This window comes from Neophocaena asiaeorientalis, unplaced genomic scaffold (genome assembly GCF_003031525.2).
Source record: "Neophocaena asiaeorientalis asiaeorientalis breed wild unplaced genomic scaffold, Neophocaena_asiaeorientalis_V1.1 scaffold437, whole genome shotgun sequence".
In the NCBI taxonomy this organism is placed as follows: domain Eukaryota; kingdom Metazoa; phylum Chordata; class Mammalia; order Artiodactyla; family Phocoenidae; genus Neophocaena; species Neophocaena asiaeorientalis.
Window position 1 is genome coordinate 3,308,279 of NW_020173375.1, and position 20,958 is coordinate 3,329,236.

The 20,958-nt window shown below is 36.5% G+C and overlaps 1 protein-coding gene across 1 annotated transcript in view; it reads left to right on the forward strand.

The window, feature by feature from the left end:
• The window catches only part of RYK (receptor like tyrosine kinase), a 101,150-nt gene that overhangs the window by 52,557 nt on the left and 27,635 nt on the right, over positions 1-20,958 (forward strand). Inside the window, exons 6-11 of the mRNA XM_024746222.1 lie at positions 416-469; positions 4,117-4,261; positions 10,051-10,151; positions 13,136-13,261; positions 14,523-14,609; positions 20,022-20,091. Of these exons, the coding sequence (XP_024601990.1) occupies positions 416-469; positions 4,117-4,261; positions 10,051-10,151; positions 13,136-13,261; positions 14,523-14,609; positions 20,022-20,091 (583 nt within the window). The remainder of the gene's footprint in view (positions 1-415; positions 470-4,116; positions 4,262-10,050; positions 10,152-13,135; positions 13,262-14,522; positions 14,610-20,021; positions 20,092-20,958) is intronic.

Here is a 20,958-nt window from a genome sequence, read left to right on the forward strand (position 1 = left end):
TATATATATATATATATATATATATATATATATATATATTTTAACATCTTTATTGGAGTATAATTGCTTTACAATGTTGTGTTGGTTTCTGATGTATAACAAACTGAATCAGCTGTATGTATACATATATCCCCATATCCCCTCCCTCTTGCATCTCTCTCCCACCCTCCCTATCCCACCTCTCTAGGTGGTCACAAAGCACTGATCTGATCTCCCTGCGCTCTGTAGCTTCTTCCCACTAGCTATCTATATGTTTATTATCTTGCAACAAATACCTTGTTACTTAGTTCAGGGACTTTTCTGTTAGAACATAAAGCTATGTGAGAAAAAATTCAGAAAATATAATTTGGTATTTAAGGATTTTCATGGAAAAGAAAGAATTTCTAAAGCATCTTTTATCTCCTTTTTAATTCAGAACTTGAAGAAGTAAAAACTTCATCCTTGGACAAAAACACTAGCAGAACTATTTGTAAGTGTTACTGTATTATCTTTTTCCATCATTAGGGATGAAAAATGATGGATTGCAAATGAACATGGTTTTGTGTAGCTTGGATGTTTTGTGGTTTCCAGTTTGTCAGAAGATTAAATGACGCCATGCTGCTTATTTCACTGATGTTTTGTAGATAGGTATGTTCAGATGAAACTATTAGAATATTGAAAATTTTGTAAAGCAAAATTCATACATATTTCATGTGATCTAAAAAACTTCTTTAAGCAAGAATTTATATCATCATTTCAAATGATCATAATTAAAGTATGAACGTGAAATATGTGTAAGATCTTCATCTGTTTAACAGAAGGATAGAAAATCTAATTCATGGCCTGGGTAACCCTCAGCTAGTTTCATCCAGGTGAAAATACAGGCTTAAATATCCACATTGTTTAAACCTACAGAGCAGAAACTTGAAGGAGATTTTTATTTTTTGATAATGGTTGTGTAAGGTCGTATAACTTAGACTTCTTCTTCCTTTTCTGACATGGATACATTATTAACTCCTACTCTTCCTGAATTTAATAGCAGTATCTTAAAATGTTACTAGATTCTTTTTATGGAAGTAAACTAAAACAAAATCGGGGGAGGGAATTTCAAGTATGCAGAAGTCAAGAGAATGTTTTGATGAACCCCCATGTGACCATCACCCTGCTTCAGTAATGATCAACATTTGCCAGTCCTGTACCGTTGATTCCTTCCTCCTTTTTCAGTTGGGTGCGTGGGTGGGGAAGGATAGAGTAGTAATTTAAAGCACATCTTAGGCATCATATCATTTCACCCCATAAATGTTTCAGGGTAGGTAATTTTTTAAAAGGCCATTAAAAAAACAAGCCACAATCACCCAACACCTATTCACTTGTATTTGATTTATCACATGTAACAAAATTAACTCCTTAATATCTTCTGATAGCTAGTCCATGTTCAAATTAACCTGATTGTCTCAAAATTGTCTTTGTATAGTTTCTTCCCTGAATCAGGATCCAAATGAAGCCTACACACACTGTATTTGGTTGACATGTATTTTATATTAATCAGAAACCACCCCCTTCCCTTCAATGTAATTTATTTGTCGAAGAAATTGAGTCATTTGTCTCACAGAATTTTCCACATCTGCATTTTTGTGGTATCATTTAACATGTTTTTCTCTCTTCTAAACTGGTAGTTAGATTTTGTACTTCGTTAGGTTGAGAACTAACTCTTGGCTAGAATAGTTCATAGATGGTAGTATGTGCTTCCTATTTTATCTTTTTTATCACCTCAAGAGGCACAAAGCATCTGGTTGTCTCAAAGTAGACCATTTTTGAAGGTAAAATAATATGAGATTTGTCTGCCTTTTAGAAATATTTCATTTGGATTTGTCTTTGAGAAGAAAATAAAACTATTTTTTAAAATATTGCTGCTCTCCAACTTTACTTGTAAAATTCTGGTGATTTTATCTGTCTCTTTTATGCTAGTAGGGTTATTATTTCTGACAAGCAGAATACAGTATTGCTTATCCTTGGTCTCTGTCTGCCTCTTCGTTGCTCCCTCTCTCCTTCCCTCCCTTTCTGTGTATTCATCCATCTAACTTTTACTGAGAGGCTATGATGTGCCAGGTGGTATGATTGAGGCAGAGGATTAAACTGAACAAAGCAGACTCTGTAAGCCCCCATGGGTTTCTAATGTAGCAGAGGAAATGGAGTTGCAGTACCAGTGACAACAGTATCTTGTGGCAGGCTGTGATGAGGCCAGCACAAGGGGCTTTGGAAATCCTGAGGAGGGGGCAAGTAACCTCCTCTGGGAATGAGGATGAGCTTCCTGAGGAGGGTGGCATCTCGTCTGAGACCTGAAGGGTGACTAGGTGGTGGCAGGTGAAATGTCAAAGTGAGGGAATGGGAACAGTGCATACACAAGCCTTGGAATTTGGAGGTAGTCAGGCGGGGCGCATTTGGGGACCTGCCCAGCAGAGCGGTACCCTCTCCTCTGCCTTGGAGTGTGCTGAGATGGATACTGCCAACATCAGCCTTTGGGACCTTCCTTTCCCACCCCTTCAAGGTTGAACGGCCTGTGCCATTCTTAAGGAAAGTCATACCTTCATTCAGGCTGCTGTCAAGTCTAGCCGCCCTAGAAGCCATTCGGTCTCTCTGCATTGATCTGTTCTGGTTTATTATTTGTTGATTCAAAGTTTAACTTTTAGAAAGCAATCTTATTTTTAAGTTTTTGAAAGCTATGACTTTTATCTTTTGTCCTGACCTATCCCCATAACTCCACATTTGTATTTCTGTCAATTTGACATCTCCATGTAGATGTGTACTAGGTACTCTTGGACAAAACAAAACTCTTGATTCTCTGTTTCCCCAACCTGCTTCTTTTTTCTGCTTGTAAAGGTACCTTATCCACCTAATTCTTTAAGCCAAAGCTTTGCTTCCTCTTTTTCTTTCTACCCCGGTTCAATCCATTAGCAAACTCTGTTGACTCTGCTTCCCAATCCGTGAACTTCTCACCTTCACCATAACACTCCTGTCCAAGCCACTGCTCTCTCTTTCTTGGACTGCTGTAGTAACCTGATTTGTTCCTGCTTCTGCTTTTGCTCCTCCCCACAGTGTTCTTTATACAGCATGCAGAGTCATCTTTGTTTCTTTTATTTTCACGTATGATCATGTGTATCATTCCTTTGGTTGAAGCCTTGCAGTGACTTCCCATATCATTTAGGATAAAATCCAAATTCTTCACTAGAATTCTGATGTGAGTACTCATCAAAACTTACATGAATCTCCAGTTACACCAGTTCTGTTTCTATTTCTCTGTCTTCCATTCTGCTTGCTCTTATCATGTGGATCTTTGTTTCTGTGTCTCTTTCTCAGTTGTTTCTGTGTGTATGTATATACATGTGTCTCTGTGTCTTTGAATTATTTCCCCTATTGCTGAGGCTTTCTTTCTTTTTGAATAGTATTAAGGTGACTGTTATTTTATTTCATGAGTATAGTCTTGTTTTCCTGCTTTTATCTTTAAAAACAGATAAGCAAAATAATTTCTGTTACTCTCAAAAGTGAAAAAGATGAAAGGTTTGTTTGTTTTACCTGTGGGTCGCTCTACTGTATATCCCTCCCCCTGTGAGTTAGTGGTCATCGGCAACAAAGATGTCTGATCTCTCCGTGTCACTGTTGAGGAAGGGTCTGTAGAGCTTGCTGTCCAGTATGGTAATTACTAGCCACGTGTGGCTATTTAACATTAAATTAATTGAAATGAAATAACATTAAAACTTCAGTTCCTCCATTGTACTAGCAACATTTCAAGTGCTTAATAGCCACAGGTGGCCAGTGGCTGCTGTATTGGAATGCACCCTATAGAGCATTCCCCTATTGGACAGCACTGCTATAGATGTTTTATTATATGTATACCACTTGTAAATTTTACTCATTAACCAAAAGTTCTATTTAAAATCCCTCTTTTACTACAACAAAAACACTTTTTAAATTGTGTGAATTTATATCAACATGCTACTGGTAACATCTTATCAAAGAATGGACACATGAAATGAAAATGTTTTACAAAGAACAGGGTACTCATTGTGTATATTAGGTCATAAAGCAATTGATGATATTTGTTTAAAAAGCTTAATGTGCTGTTCATTTTTATTTCAGATGATCCTGTACATGCAGCTCCAACCACTTCTACACGTGTATTTTATATCAGCGTAGGGGTTTGCTGTGCAGTAATATTTCTTGTAGCAATAATATTAGCTGTTTTGCACCTTCATAGTATGAAAAGGATTGAACTGGATGACAGGTATCGTATATATTTTGGGAAAGGAAAAAAATAAAAGCAGTTGTTTGCATTTACATGGGAGCCCACACACACCCATGCCCACTGGTGCACAGTGGTGCAGGGGAAGAAGGGTGGGAGGCTTTCCCTAGCCAAGGGAAAAAATACTTGAAAAAATACTGTCTTTGTGTTTCTCTAATTTTATTTTTAAAAATCTGTGAAGTCAGAAATTAGTTTATTAGTTGGTGGAGAAGTAGTAGAGATCAGTTTTTTCCCTATCGCCTTTGACATGACTCTCTTCTAGACTCTTAGTACCTTTTTGAAATAGCCCTGTTTCTTCCTCCTAGTTTGTCCCTCCATCACTATCCATCCTTCTATCCATCCATCCATCCGTCCAATTTATTAACATTTATTGAGAACCTGCTATGATTTAAATCATTAGTTCTCAACCTGGTCACACATTAGAGCCATGGGTAAGCTTTTAAAATAAATCAGAACTTAGGTACCCCCTTCCAGAAATTCTGATGTCATTGGTCTAGGGTGGTGTTTGAGCGTCAGTATTTTTCTTAGAGCTTTCTGGATGAGTCTAATGTGTAGGCTTTGAGATACACTGGATTAGATGTTATGCTAAGCGCTAGGAATAAAAAAAAAATAATGATATACTTCATGGCTTCAAGTATTTAATCTTTGACATTAACCCATATTATAAAAGTTTGTAAATTTGATGATTGTGGTATGTGTATTATAGTGTGGGAATAAAACAAGTGCCCGTCCCAGCCTGGGTGAGTCAAGATGACCAGGAGGATGTTATAGCCAGGATAGGGTGAGAGGTAAAGATGGAATCATAGACAGGTTTATTTTCCTAGTGCATAGTTCTCGTTTCCCTCCTCAGTGATTCCCAGTTGCTGACTGAAGACATTCTCAGCTTCGTGACTTGGCTTTCAAGGCACCCTCCTTTACAGTCTGGAGATGAGCCTGCCTTGTCTCTCATCCTTACTTCACGCTCCAGTTAAATGATTATTTGTTCCTCACTTTTGCCCTACACTTTGCCCTCCAGGACTTTTGTTCATGCTTTCCTTTGCCCACAGGGCTCCCTGCATTTTCCACTGGTTCAAACCGTTCTTCACATTTCAACTCCATTGCCGTCTCTTCTATGAACTCTTTTTTAAGCCTCCCAACCATCAGTTTCTCCCTCCTCTCTTTGTCTCTCTCTCCTTCCCTCTCCGTTTCTCTGTCTCTCTCTCTGGTAGCAATTATTTTACTTTTTCCTTCTAAAATCAGTTTTTGTGTATTTGTCTCTCCTGCTGGAATGTAAGCTTTTCCCATTTAGGGAGCAGTGCATCTTACTGCTGACTTCCCAGTCCTACGTGGTGCCATACATACAGTGGGTAAGCATATGTGTGGCAGTAACAAAAGCACAAGGGGATGGGGATCTTGGTTGGATTAATTCCTGCCCCTAACTACTCTCTGTCCCCTCTGTTACCCTTTCTTTATCTGAGTAGAGAAAGAAGAGGGAGGAGGTCAGAGTGAGAAGGGAAATTCACGGGTGGGGTGTTTCAGAGTATGTTTTGTATATATGGTTGTGTTACTTACAATCGGGTTTTGTAGAGAAAGTACTGAGGGGGAAGTGAAGTAACAGGAACATTTTGATGGGACTCTGAGAGAGGATATGGCAGAGTTAGAGGTCACTGGAAGGCATGGCATTTAGTAGTCTGTCTTGATAAACACATTCTCCTTGAATGCTTGCTTGTGGGTGGGTGGGGGGCTCTGAACCCACAGAGATCAGTGTTGTGCAAGAACTTCAGAATCCATGGGGCTTATACCTTTGCTGCTGAAATAATTTGTTACCACCCATGAATTGGTGCTCCAATTCTCTAGTTTTCAGGCAGATGTTTCCAGACATTGCCTGAATAGAAGCAGCTTTCATCATCACTTGTTTTCAGAGTACAGCCTAGTGGTTAAGAGCATGGACTGGAGCCAGCACGTCTCTGAATTCTGTCTGTGCTACAGGCCCAGATAGAGGAAGTTTTGTAGCTGCTTTATGTCTCAGTTTTCCTCATCTCTAAAGCAGAGATGATCATGGCACATACTTTGTAGGCGTGTTGCGAAGTTTTAGTGAAATAAAAGTGTAAACTCTTAGAACAAGCCTGGCATATAGTAAGTGCCATTATTATGATTTTTCTTTTCATAAAGTTGCAGTGTGTTGGTAGTGATGGACTAATTTCTTCTTCATCTCTTTCCTGTTCTACTAGCTGTTATTTATTACATGCCAGGCAAGCTAATAGTGGTGACTAGAAAGTTCCCCTCCAGTAATCTAATAGCATTTAAGAGACACTGCTTCTTCCCTCTGTGCTGGGGTCACTGAGTTAACAATGGCTACCATTTCATTGAGTGCTATTTACCAGTACTGTACCAAGCACTTTACATGTATTATCTTATTTGACACTCACAGCCACTTATGGGTATGGTACTGTCCTTGTTTTAAAGATAAAGAAACAGGCTTGAAGAGATTAAATAACTTTTTCAGGGTTGCACTTCTAGGACCAGGGCCGAGCAACAGGAGGGACTCATTATTGTTGTAATAGCTGTATTGTAATACCTCAGTACTGTAATTGTATAAAGCACTTGTTATATGCCAGGCACTGTTCCATGTGCTTTTACATCCATTAATCCTCTTAATCCTCACAGCAGCCCTGTGAGGTTTGATGGGACCCATGGCTCCATGGAATCGCACAGGGATGGTACAGAGTTCTTCCATTCCTGACACTCAGGAACCAGAGTCCTCTTATACACAGAGCTTATTTAGAGGCAGAGAATAAAACTGCCTGAGGTGTGCTCATGCCAGGGGCAGTTGGAGCCCAAGTGTGTGACTTTCCCTCTCCTGACACTATAAGCTCATCTTCTCAGTCTCTGTGTTGTGCCAGATGAGTGTATTCTGGAGATGCAGAGCTTTTGTAAAGTCCTTCCACAGAGGGATTGATCTGCACCCTGTCTATACTGTAGTCTTTCCCTGTTAGCTTGCAACTATAGGAGAGTTCACTCCTTTGTGGGATACATGAACTTGTTATTTGGCAATATCTTCATTTTCCATTATCTGCATTGCCCCATCACCCTTGCCATTACTGGTGACAGGGTCCCTTTTATTTCCCCTTATTCATTTCTGTATTCCCCTTATTCAGTGTCTAACAGGTATCACTGAATGAATGTTGCATGAAGAATTTGTTGAATGAGGAATGAGTAGAGAGAGACAGGAAACCATTCTGTTAGAGCAATAATTCTTTCCCTCTTTCAGTATATATCAATAGCTCATGTCAGCAGCAACTCTTCTGTGTGGTTTATAGCTTTCTATTCCAAGGAAGGGTGTTTTTCTCTGTTTATTGATTGATTGATTCAGTAAGTGTTAATTGAGCTCTCACTAAGAGTTGGGCCCACTTGAGGCCTCTTGTGCCAGGCCCTGGCTTAAGTGCTGGGAAGGGAGGAGTGAACAAATAGGTACTTTTCCTGCCCTCGTGGAGTTTACAGTCTGCTTGGGCAAGATAGATATTAAACCAAAAATCCCTGCTAGAATGTAGGTTTCATGAGGGTAGGGATCTTTGTTTCTTATGTTCACTGCTGTATCCCCAGCACCTGGCACAGTATCTAGCATCTAGTATACACTTAGTAAATAGTTTTTGAATGAATAATTAAATAAATGAATTACACAGAAAAATAGAGAAATAAAAATCATAATAAGCGCTCTGAAGGAAAATGATGATCTTTGCCCTAAGTTCTAACTTCAACGCTAAAGCAAGGTTAATGTCTTCATAACTAATCTTACTTGCTTATGAAAGTCAAATGAGATAATTTATTTAGACTGGTGTTAAAACTATTAAGTGCTAGCAAGTGTACATTTTTATTTCATTTTTTACCTCATGTGATGTAGCTATGTAGATATTGAATTTAATAGGTATCAGGGGTCGATCCCCAACTGCTCCGTGCTTCTCTCATAACAGTAAGTCTGGGCTTTCAAAGGTTTGTTCTGATCGCTTAACATTAGTGCTGTGCTCATTGTAGGGACCACTAAATATGGATGAGTGCATAACATCTTTGTATGCCCAGGCTTTTCAGGAATTCTGAGGTGGTACAAGAGTGCCACCTACTGTTGAGCTGCTGAAGAGAAACACAATAACTAGTAAATAATTTGGGGTCTGTGCATATTTCTTCAACCTGTACATTGGTTGCAGGTAATATTTGAATTATACTTTCACATATATTATACAACTTGAGCCTCACAAAAATCCTGGGAGGTAGGTTTTCTTAGTCCCATTTTATGGGTAAGTAAATTGTATTCTATTATTTCCCCCCTCTTTGGGGATGATAATGCTTCTCTCCTCTTCCCATTATTGAATCCTGGACTTTTAACAGATTTGATTTCCGATGTGGTCTTTGAGTAGTATGTACTCAGAACTCCAAAAACAGGTGCCTGGTGGTTCCAGGAATTAAGGATGCATAATATTGGTAATAACATGCATAATTAGTAATAATAACTTGTAAGTGTATGTTTGAGGGCAGGGCATTGCCCTAAAAGGATTATATTTTTCATGTAATCCTTTTAGCAACCTTTTCAGGAGGTAGTATTATGGTTATTTTATCCATGAGGAATTTGAGGCTCCAGAAGCATTTTGCCTAAGGTCATACAGCTAGTTAATAAATGGTGGTGCTGGCAGTTTTGATTTCAAGGTTATGCTCTACATCTCTTCACTGTACTGTCCCATACCCACTATATGTGTAGACCTATATAGATCAATTTTTGAGTAGCAGCTTTTTATCATTATGTGTTTTTTTAATCATTAGGTTATGAAAATACAGAACTATTTTGTGGGGTGTGGTGATTTAAACAATTTAGGAAATTTGGGAGCCTCTTATGAGACTTTGCCGATTCTATAGCTAAGGGAGGCATGGAAAGTAGACCTTGCTCCTGAGGGGATGACATCCTGCCTGTGATTTCACTCTTCATGCTGAATTTCTATGCTTCACTTCTCCACTGCTGCAAAACTACAAGGGCTGAGGCAGTGAAATTGGAATGTGTGTAAGGGTGACCCTGGGATAAGGTCGTCGTCCACTGACAAGACAAAAGGACATTAATCTGTAGTAATCTTGAGTATGGGGTTCACATTTAGTTGAGCCTACCATTTTCTGGGTCTCCTCATTACTTAAAGAATATGGCGTAATAGAATGCTTCACGTGCTAGAGATTTCTAATAAGTTCTGTAAATTCTAAAAAGGTGGGATTGGGGAAGTAGAAGAAGCAAAACGTATATGATTAAACAGATTTGAACCAGGTAGGAAGTCCCTTCCCAAGCTTTGAGCACGTTGGCATGTTTGATTTGCTTTCATACTCCATCATCTGTAGGCCATTTGATTTTGGACCATCATTAAAAGAGGCCTGTCCTTATGCTCCTTTTCTTAAAAGCAATCTAATTGAGTGGCATGAGCTCTTTTCCTAAGAGATGGTTCCCTAGCATAACATTTTGTGAGGTTCAGGACTGCTATCTATGGTGTCTGAGGAATACCACATTTGTGAATGACTATGATATGATGAACCTGCCTGGTGGTTATGGAGATAGAAAGGAAGGAAAAAATAGAGCTCTACATTATGAGGCAGATTAAAATTTCAATATGGAACATTTGTGATAGAGATCCATGCATTATTGTGATCTCCGTTAGGGTTTTAAGCTGGTTATAATAGCTACATGCATTTTGTATGTATGGAAAAAGGAAATTTCTCATTGAAGCTGACTTGCCAAGTATTTCTCTCTTAAAAATTGTTTGCAGCATCAGTGCCAGCAGTAGTTCCCAAGGGCTGTCTCAGCCATCTACCCAGACGACTCAGTATCTGAGAGCCGACACACCCAACAATGCAACTCCTATCACCAGTAAGAGTTAATTTAATTCTAAAGATGGTTTACTAAAATTGTCTATGTTCTGTCTTTCCTTGGTCCTGTGTGGTTAGTTACGTGTGCCATGCTGTGTACATAGAATCTAACATGTACAGAATTAGGCTTTAACTTTTGCTTTCTAGAGCATTGAATGAAACATTCCAAAATTGGAGTATTAAAATTTTAGGTTTAATGGCTAGAATTAGTTTTGGGGAGGTTTCTATAGATTATATTAAGAGGGCTGCTGAACCATCTCTATACAAATTCAGAAGGAGGATTTTCAGGTAGTTAGATAGAATCAGCCACTGATTTCTATGAAGGCAGAGACTTGGATTTTAATGAATTATTTGATGGTCTCATGGGCTGTGGTTAGGACGTTACATTGTCTTCTGATCATGATGGGAAACTAGTTGCCATTAGAGTTGAGAATGGGGTCTGATTTCCTTTTTTTGAACAGGATTTTGATGAAAGTTTTTATACTGTAACATGTAGATGTTTTGGGGAAAATAATCATTCTTAGAGTATAATTTAGACATAATGAGGACTCACTCACCATACAAATAAGAAACTACACAATCATCAGGATAGACAGTGGACTACAAGTCAGGGCTCAACTCAATGGTGCCATTGACTAATGAGGTTCTTGTAGGCAATTAACTATTATCTCCCCTGGGCTGACATTTACTCTCTAGTAAACTAAAATTAAGGAGTATCTGTTCTTCACCCAGTGCCCTCTTGTGGTCTTTCAGTACTGTTTCTCATTAAGAAGTACCAGGATTCTTTGGAGAAACGGATGATTCCAGGACTGGGTCGGGAATGTGTAAGATAAACCTGGGACATTTGCTGAGCCAAAAATCCAGGAAGCTACTAAAGACAAGAGCTCCCCAAAATGGGACCATTGAACATCAGAAAGAATAATGACTGCAGTGGATTGATGAAGTGATGTAAATGTGAAATGTAAACGTGTAAAAATCCACAAGTTCGTAATGATACTTTTTAGAAAAATCAGTCATTATGGGAGTTAACCAAGGCACCAAGTTAACTAAGACATTATTATGCCTTACTCTGGCAACTGGCTACCTGAACTATTTCACAGTAACCAGATAGTGCTGGTTTATGAAGGAAAATGTTTTTTTATAGAAGAATCCCAGCTAATAAATGTGGAAGGAACGGTAGAATTAGAAAATCATACTTGCATCCCCTAATAAAATATTTGATTCAGGAAAAGTTCGTTAGTGTTTTAAACTATATGAACAAAGGGAAGTAGGGCACTTTACCATTTGAGGGATCAGAGTTTCACCGCCTGAATCCACTACTGAAACTTAGCATCATTAAAAGTAGGACAGCTAAGTATTTTGTGCTCCCAGATGGAGTATTCTTGTCTCCCCTCCCCCTCCAAGAGTTAACCTGGATCTAATCAAGGCTGTAAAACTGACTTGCAGTTTACAAGAAATACAGGGATAGGGAAACAAGTTAGATGACACTAGAAGAGGCAGTTGCTGGACATTCTCCAGGATAATTGACGCAGTTTCTTTAATAAGATGTGGCAAGAAAAACGAAAGGGAAGGAGGGGGCACTCTAGCTTAAAAGAAATCTAAGAGAAATCATAACAGCAGTTAACATCTCCACCAAGGAAAGAAAGACATAAGCTCCTCAGGAAATATAATGATAGATGTGAGAGTAGTCCAAACTATTTATAAGAAACACATCATTGCTTTTAATGTCTAGCTGTCAAGATTTGCTCATTAGAGTCAATTCTTGATGGTGGATATAACCTTAAAGAGGTAGATAGTAATTTATTATATGTGCTAAAAGCAAATGCATTTTAAAAAGTCAGTGGAAATACATTTATTTGTTGACAAATTTTTTTATTTACCACCAATAAGAAGTTTATTTGTTTTGTAGACATTACCTTAAGGAGATAGATACTTCATTTCTTATGTATGATAAAAACAAATAGTGCTTTTAAGAAAACCCAATGGAAATATATTTGTCTATAAATAAAAGAAGAAAGGAGCGGAAAAAATACTTGAAGACAAAATAGCCAAGAGTTTTCCAAAATAACAAAACACAACAGTCCACAGATGGAAGAAACTCAGAGAACTTCAGGAACGATTAAACACTCATAAATGCACTCATAAATGTTCACATATGCACACACACCTAGACATATCATGGTCAAGGTGCTGATCAGTGGAATCAGGTTTTGTCAGCCTAATCCATCCATTATAAAGGTTTCCAAAGCCTTTCATGTAGTTCTTCTAGCAGCCACTGATGACCGTTGTCCAAGTCAACCCATTCTTTATGGATTTTTCTTCCCCAAAATACTATTCCAATGGGGATACCATTCCAATTTCTGCTTGCTAACACTAACTTTTATTCTGACTTTTTTTGTGTGCAATGAGAATTTTAATTGATGGCCAGGAATTTTGTTTTGCCGTCATCATATTAAGAATGAATGGGAATTAGGGAACCGAAAAACATATATGAATCTCACAATGGTATGACTAGGCTGTATGGATGCCAGAATGATTAAATCAATTATATGTTTTTTTAGAAAAGATATTTTTACAAACATGTCTTCATTTGAAAAGGTTTTTTTTTTGTTAGGAGACTGTATTAGAAAATCTTTGGAGAGAAAAGCAGTCCATATGAGGGATTACATTAAATTCCATGAATCAAAGCTTGTTTCATTTGGCTGAAAAGCAGTTGAAGTGGTGGTAATATAATATTATTTTTAGTGTTTCTTGTTTTAATTCTGCATTTTAAGATTTTGGGATAGGTGGGAAAGTGTTTCTTTAAAATTTAGTATGGCCTTCATAAGTAATTCTCCCTGTTCGTGTGTGTGCCTTTTTCCATTTATGATTCTTACATTCATTCATTCCTGTGACTTGAGTCCTGAGGTTCTAACTGAACTAGTTGACCCTGATGCCATAATAAGGGTATTTATATTTCTTGGTTTGGCTTTGTTGGCTCCTCAGGTTATCCTACCTTGCGGATAGAGAAGAATGACCTGAGAAGTGTCACTCTTTTGGAGGCCAAAGCTAAGGTGAAGGATATCGCAATATCCAGGGAGAGGATAACTCTAAAAGATGTACTCCAAGAAGGTATCTATTAAAATCAGGTTTTCAAGGAAGAAATGTTAGTATAAAAATTTTTTTGTTTCAGAATTTAAGAATTTCATCTCATTTTGAGTTTAAGGACAGAAAGCAGTGCACAATTTGTTTCCTCTATAACACTGATTTTTATTTTCCCTTTCTTTAGATTTTCAATTTGCCTTAATATGGACAGCTTTGGTGCAATTGTTGATTTTCAAGTATATTAAGGCATGATTATTAGTGTTTGTCACCTTTATTTTCTGTTTAGTTCTTGTCTGAAGGTGATCACTACCTAGCAGGCCTCTGAAGCATTCTAAGTAATTCTGTCTGTGATGGAAAGTGTATGGGTTCTAGCAGAAGGCGCATGCATGGGGATTGGAGTTGTGCCCAACTTCCAATCCCAGTCCCACAATTTATTACCTATGTGACCTTGGGGAAATCATTTCCTGTTTTCCATGTCCAGTTTCCTCTTCTCTAAATTTGGACTCCGTTGTCTACTCTTAGACAGTTATGAAGATTAGATGAACTGATGTTCATTGAATGAACTAACATATGATAGGTGTTTGAGAGATAGGACCCTGCCCTTCCCCCTCTTGCTGGTCCTTGCTTTCTTTTTTGAGTTTCAAGGTGTTGACTGGGGAGAATGCTGAAAGAAGAAGACAGAAATTAATAATAAAATACTTTATTGAGCTCTTCAAGTTGTTAAATAGAGAATTACTTTCCCCCCTTCCATAACTCAGTTTGGAATGTTTTGGATGCATGTGAGTCATTCTGAATTCTTCTGCTTGGTTGAGATGCTTGTAGGTCAGTCACAGCCAAGGGAGGGGCTTGAACTGTCTCCAGTGGCAAATAGTAATTAATGGAAGCACATTTTTTTGGTGTTTTTGAATGTATGAGGAGAGTCCATTTTTCTCCTTGTCGTTGCTCTGAGGCTAAGCCTAGAAACTCATAAATGTCTCTACGGATACCCCATTACTGAGCTCCAGTGCTCCTGTCTATATCATTAGTTTATTTAGGATATTTCAGAATGAATTCTCATATATAGTTTAAATTTGGTATTTCAAAAGGCAAGTTAAGATATTTTGTAGTTAAAAAGAGCCTTTAACAGTCATTAAAAAACAAAGATTTGAGTCTTTTTATGCTAGGGCTGGAGTAATGTTGATCACATTTTCCCTTGTTATGTTTAAGTTGTATTGTGCCAGAAAGTTTTGTACTTATAGTTTTATGAACGTTATCATATGATCTCAATAATTATTATTTTTCCTTTTAGGTACTTTTGGGCGTATTTTCCATGGGATTTTAGTAGATGAAAAAGATCCAAATAAGGAAAAACAAGCATTTGTAAAAACAGTTAAAGGTAGGATTTTATTTCCCATTCTGTTTCCATGCTGCTTTTCTGTCTAAGGTGGCTTATGTCAGCAAAATTGTTTCAGATTTTCAGTGCATGCCAGACCTTAATCATTAATCAGTCCATGTTAATTTAGCTCATACAGTCTAACCTTTTAGGAGATTTGTGTTGTTTTCGTTAAGGTATAGAACATAGAAGCTAATAAATTAAGACATTATATATTTACTAGATATTACTCAGGCTTCTAATGAAACTGCATCCACTTGACTTCATTTTTGCTATATCTAATATTATGTTTTTCCTATGTTAAAATTCTTTGGTTTTTCCTTCTTAAAAAACATTGATAGTAGTTTTCCTTCCATCTCAGCACCCCTCCACCCCCAATACTGAGGACTTATAAAGAAAAAAAATGACCCCCAGACTCACTGAACCTTATGTGAATAGGTGCTATTTGCCTTTCTCTCACTCCCTCTCCTCCCTTTTTTTTTGCTCTGTGTGTGTGTGTGTGTGTGTGTGTGTGTGTGTGTGTGTGTGTGTATTATTTCTTGGTAGAGTTTTGCGGGTATAGCTGTAGTTGGAATTGCTGCCCCACGAGGTGTTTACATTTAAAATATTGATAGTTGTTGCCAGATTGTTTTCTAAAAGGTAGTGATAGTTTATATTTTCATGAACAGAATACCTATTTTCACATATTCTCCTTTTGGAGAAATGTGATGCTTAATTTTTCACTTACTGATTTCACTTACTGATTTATATAAAATTTTCAGTTAGAGATTCCCTATCAACATATACTAGAATATGTTTTTATATGGCTTATTGCCTAATACTGGTAAATTAACAAGTCCTTTTATAATATTAGAATTTTAATGATTTATAATTGATTAGTATATTTAAGCTTTGTAAAAGCTTCAATAATTCTTAGGTAAGTCTATTTGCTCATTTTAAGAGAGAAAATGTAATTTAAAGAGTGCTTAATGTCTGACAGTGTCTGATGTAAGTTGAAATAACTAGTTATTAATTTTGGAAAAACAAATTTAGCATTCCAAATGCAGAAATTGAGGGCAAAATTAAATTCAGTTTTATGAGTAGGAGGTGACAATTTTGTGAAGTTCACAAAGTTAATTTATAAGAACTTATGTTTCTAAATTTAGTTAAAGGAATTCTTAGGAAGCATGAAAGGTTTGTGTTTATTGTTTCTAAAAAGTTGGGTTGTACTAATCTAACAAAAAAACTTTGGAATTTTCTTTTAATTTAGCAAAATTGCTTGTTTAAGGATGCTACAAACACTTTCTTCTTTCTAAACAGATGGTTTAACTTACTGTTAAGTAAGTTAACAGTTAATAAAATGAATTTATTCATTCACTTCTCCTAACCCCAAAACACTTCTAAAGATTGAATTTTAGGTTTGGTCCCACTAGGTTTTCTGACTAGTTTTGAAGGATACTTTACATATTACTCTTTGTAGATGTAAAATTTGAGCCCTAAGTTTAATAATGTCTGCCTTTTGTTACAGTTTCTCCATTTTTTAAAGGAAACATTCCCCCTTAATTCTAATATTTCTTCTGGGGTTTGTAAATATTCTATGGATAATTTAGAACTGGGATATTATTAATTTGTTCTGAAGGAATGTTGAATTAACAAAAGAGGTTTCTGTATAGAATTGGGTTGATTTAGGATTGGAAATGGGGGGAAAGGAAATAATAGTGATAAGAAAACACAATGCAGATACTGGGGCTGTTTCACAAGATAAGATTTCTCTTTCCGTGTACCTTTGAATTGTAGTCACTTGCTTGTTTCTCTGTCTTACCACTGTAATTATAATGTTCTCTCTGAGCAAGACGGAAACAAGAGAAAGCATAGTGAGTCCTTAGCCAAGATGTGGTCATGATTTGCGTGGGAAACACAGAGGAAGTGTACTGACCACGGTATTTGCTTTAAAATTGTTAGATAACTCCACATGATTGAGTGTCTCTGCGATTTATTCTTTTGGAATGTTATTTTTTAATTGAAGCTACGTAGAGTTGACAAAGTTCTTTCACAAATACGTATGCTTTGTTACATGCTATACAATTAGAAGTACAGCTAAAAATGCAAAAATAATTTTTTAAAAGATCAGTTACTTTACCTTTATTTTTTAACTTATTTATTTTTATATTTATTTTATTTATTTATTTGGTTGCACCAGGTCTTAGTTGCAGCAGATGGGCTCCTTAGTTGCGGCTCACCTGCTCCTTAGTTGCAGCTCGCCAACTCCTCAGTTGCGGCATGCGAACTCTTAGTTACAGCATGTGAACTCTTAGTTGTGGCATGCATGTGGGATCTAGTTCCCTGATGGGAATCGAACCCGGGCCCCCTGCATTGGGAGCATGGAGTCTTAACCACTGCACCACTAGGGAAGTCCCTACCTTTGCCTTTAGGCATAAGCAGGAAATTGGAGTTTGGCTTCTTAAAAGTTATCATTTTTCACAGAGACTTAATGGATATCCCAATATAAATTTCCAGAGATTGAAATTAGGAATCTGAATTTCACACAGTGAATATTGTGAAATTGAATTCCATGAAATAAATGAATTAATTTGAGGTTATTCGTATTAAGTTCTTCTTTTTTTTATAGCTTCTAATTTTTTACAAATTAGAAATAAGTAGGGTTTTGTAAAAATCATTTTGTTCTTGTAACTTTTAGAATGTAAATTATTGTATAGTATTCTTTTCAAATATATACATCTTGAAGATAGACCTTTCAGTATTTAAAATTATAAGACCAGGACCAGACTGGGTAAGGTATCCAGGAAAATGATTTTTTCTTACTAAATGTATAAAATTATTTTTTCTCCAAAGTTTCCTTAGCTCATTATCCAGCTCTAGTGTCCCTGGCTTAATAGAACATGCTTATCAAAGTTAAAAACTTAAAAAATTATGCAAAAAATGACACATCCTGAAATTACCTTTCATTTTACTTGGATCTCTGCACCAGTTGACAAGAAGGTAAACTCTTACCAAATGGGTACAGACCTCCAACTATTACTAGTTTTCAGTTCTAAAAAGATCCTTCCAGGGCTTCCCTGGTGGCGCAGTGGTTGAGAGTCCGCCTGCCGATGCAGGGGACGCGGGTTCGTGCCCCAGTCCGGGAAGATCCCACGTGCCGTGGAGCAGCTGGGCCCGTGAGCCATGGCTGCTGAGCCTGCGCGTCCGGAGCCTGTGCTCTGCAACGGGAGAGGCCACAGCAGTGAGAGGCCTGTGTACCGCAAAAAAAAAAAAAAAAGATCCTTCCAGTCCCCAAATAGTTCTGGCCATAATTTTATTAACACTTATTTAGATTACAGAAAGAGTAAAAAGGCATATTCTGCCATTTACTAAATGTTCCTAAATTTTAAGCAGTTTTTAAACAACTAGAGTTTATTTCAGCAGACATTGAGGTAAAGTGCTTTTTCAAAGAAGTAGCAAGTATTCCAAGTCCTTGGCTTTTTGTCTACCCATTTTGTATTCCTACAAAAGTTTTAACTAAGTGAAGCTGTCTGGAAAGGGAACACTAATGTCACGTAATGAGAGAGGGAGTGATTCCACGGGTTAGTCTTGGAAGTAAATGAAATTTACTATTTCTCAGCTTTGACAGCTCCACTTTTAAGGAATGAGTGTATAATCATGGTGCCTGAGTTTAGAGGTCTGGATTTTCCTGTTGGTTTAGCATTTTACTAGGTAGGGCTGGGAGGTGGATCTTGGCTTTGCCCATCTTTCTATCTTCTTCTGCCTCGTACTGCATTGATCAGAAGATCTATAAATTATTATTACGATTTTTTAAATTGTTGACATACAAATCTATTATTGGCTTCTTTGAAAGTATTTTTAAGGGTATACTGTTAATTTTGTTTTTGATATTTAAAAACCATTTTAAAAAATTAAAACTCATATTCAATTTTATAATGAAAATATACTATTCACTTAATGGAAATGTTCTTTTCAGACAGGGGAGAAAATCTTCTATACTTATTAAAATAGTGGTCCCTATAAGAGAAGGCACCCTTGTAGATTTGTGCAAATATTTAATGGCTTCAGATTCTTTTGAAGGTGCAGACTAAAGATATTGGTAAATTGCATTATCATGTTTTATTTCAAAAACATTGAACTAAAAGCCAATTTTAGTTCTGTTTGTTACCTGGACCAAAAACCATGAGTTCAGAAGCTAAAAATAAAATGGAATAATCATGCTAATTTGGGCTATTATATGAAAATTGAATCTTTTTCTACCAATATAATAGTAGTTCTTTTTGTTTGTTTAACTACATAGAGGTAAGAAGAAGAAAACAATAAAATGCACCACAATCTCCAGTCAGAACTCCTGTGGTCATTTTTTTCTAATTCTGTGTTTGTAAGGTTAGAAAGTTTAAACAGGACAGAAAGGTGCAAAATGTAAATTCTCGCATCTCTAAAAGTAACCACCGTAAACAATTTCTTATGATTCCCTGTGTGAGTAAGAAGAAAAACACAGCCAAATATATCTAATTTTCCAAATAAATTTGATTTTGAAATATAACTGATCACACAAACACAGTTTTTCATCTTGCTTTTAAAATTTAATATGTCTTGCAGATTTTCCTCTGTCAGTACATGTAAATCTGACTTTTTTTTCTTAAGGTAGCTGCATATTATTCTTACGTGCTAATTTAACTAGTTCTCTGTGATGGGCACTTTGGTCTTTGGTTGTTTTGAGTTGTTTTGTTGTTATAATTGAACAGTATTCTTGTTATGTTATATATAGGTGAGCTTTTATGAGTAGACTCTTAGCAGTGGGATTGATGATGGTAAAAGGTATTAAAAATTTTGTTAGATGTTGTTTCCCCCACCTACCCAAGATACTGTGGATGAGCCTGTTTCCTCACACTCTTGCCCAAACTGACAGGTAGCTGACTTTTTTGTCTCTTCCAATCTGATGAGGAAAATGGCATCTCCTCGTTTAATTTGCATTTCTTTACTGAGGAATGAAGCAGAAAGTCGTTTTTTTAATTTTCCTGGTCATTTGTGTTGTTTTTTTAGTAAACTATATGTTAATATCCTTTGCCTCTTTTTCAGATTTTTTTCTTATCATATGAGTTCTTTAAAGAAGGGGGGAAAAGACGAAATCAGCCCTTTATATGCCTTATGTGTTACAGATATTTTTCCAGTGTTATTACTTTGTCTGCTTTGTTTCTGGAACCTTACTTAGTTTCTGATTTTTATGTAGTCAAACTTATCCTTAATGGCATCTGTAAATGTTGACCTTGTCAATGAGACTATCTACTACAATAGAATTTTTAGATTTGCCTGTAACTTTTGATGAAATTTACCATACAGTTTGAGATAGTTACTTACTAATACCAGAAAATATTGATGTCATATGTATAATATTATCATACTATATATGACAGTGTCTTTTTCTTTATGTAGATCAAGCTTCTGAAATTCAGGTGACAATGATGCTCACTGAAAGTTGTAAGCTACGAGGTCTTCATCACAGGTGAGAGGAGAAACCACCCAGCATTGTGTTAAGCATGGTAGCATTGTATGCTACATTTTTAAGAATGTTGTAATGTGCTGTTAATAGAAAGCATTTCTGGAATAGCTTAATTTGTTTTTTTCCTGAATATAAAAGTGAAATGCATGCTCATTGCACAAAATTTTAAAACACAGTAAAATATAAAGAAGAGTATGTAAGCCCACATCTGGATAATTATAGCTGAGCTTTCAGGAAAGAGTTTATATTTATGTGCATCTTTCCCTTTAAAAAGTAGGATAATGATATACATATGCTAAGAAATATTTGTTATGAAATGTTGAACATGTAGAGTACCAAAGAAAAGAATAATAAACACCAGTAAGCCCACCTCCTGAATACATTGGTGGTTAACATTTGCCATTTTTGCTGTGCATTGTTTATGTATCTATCATCTATTTAGGTAGATATAGATAGATATTTGCAAGTGTGGAAATATTTTAAACTAAATTGGATATCTTAGCACTTTCAATGCATTTCCAGCATGCATTTTCCAAAAAGTTGAGGACATTTTTCTATATAATCACAATACCATTATCTTTAACAAGGTTAACACACTTCTTGATATATGGCAAAACAATGTATCTAACTTTTCATGTAAGTAACTATAAATTCACATCCACATTTAAAAAGACTGCATAGTAGTTCATTGAATGGATGCACCACATTTTATTTAACCAGTCTCTTATCATTAGTTTGCAGTATGATTTTTAAAAATTACTTACAGTTCTGTATATGAAGAACTTTTTTAAAAAGCCTTATATCAGTCCTTTTCACAGAGCTATAATAAGAGATTCTATCTTCTGAGCCAAAAAGGGCGTAATTATAGTA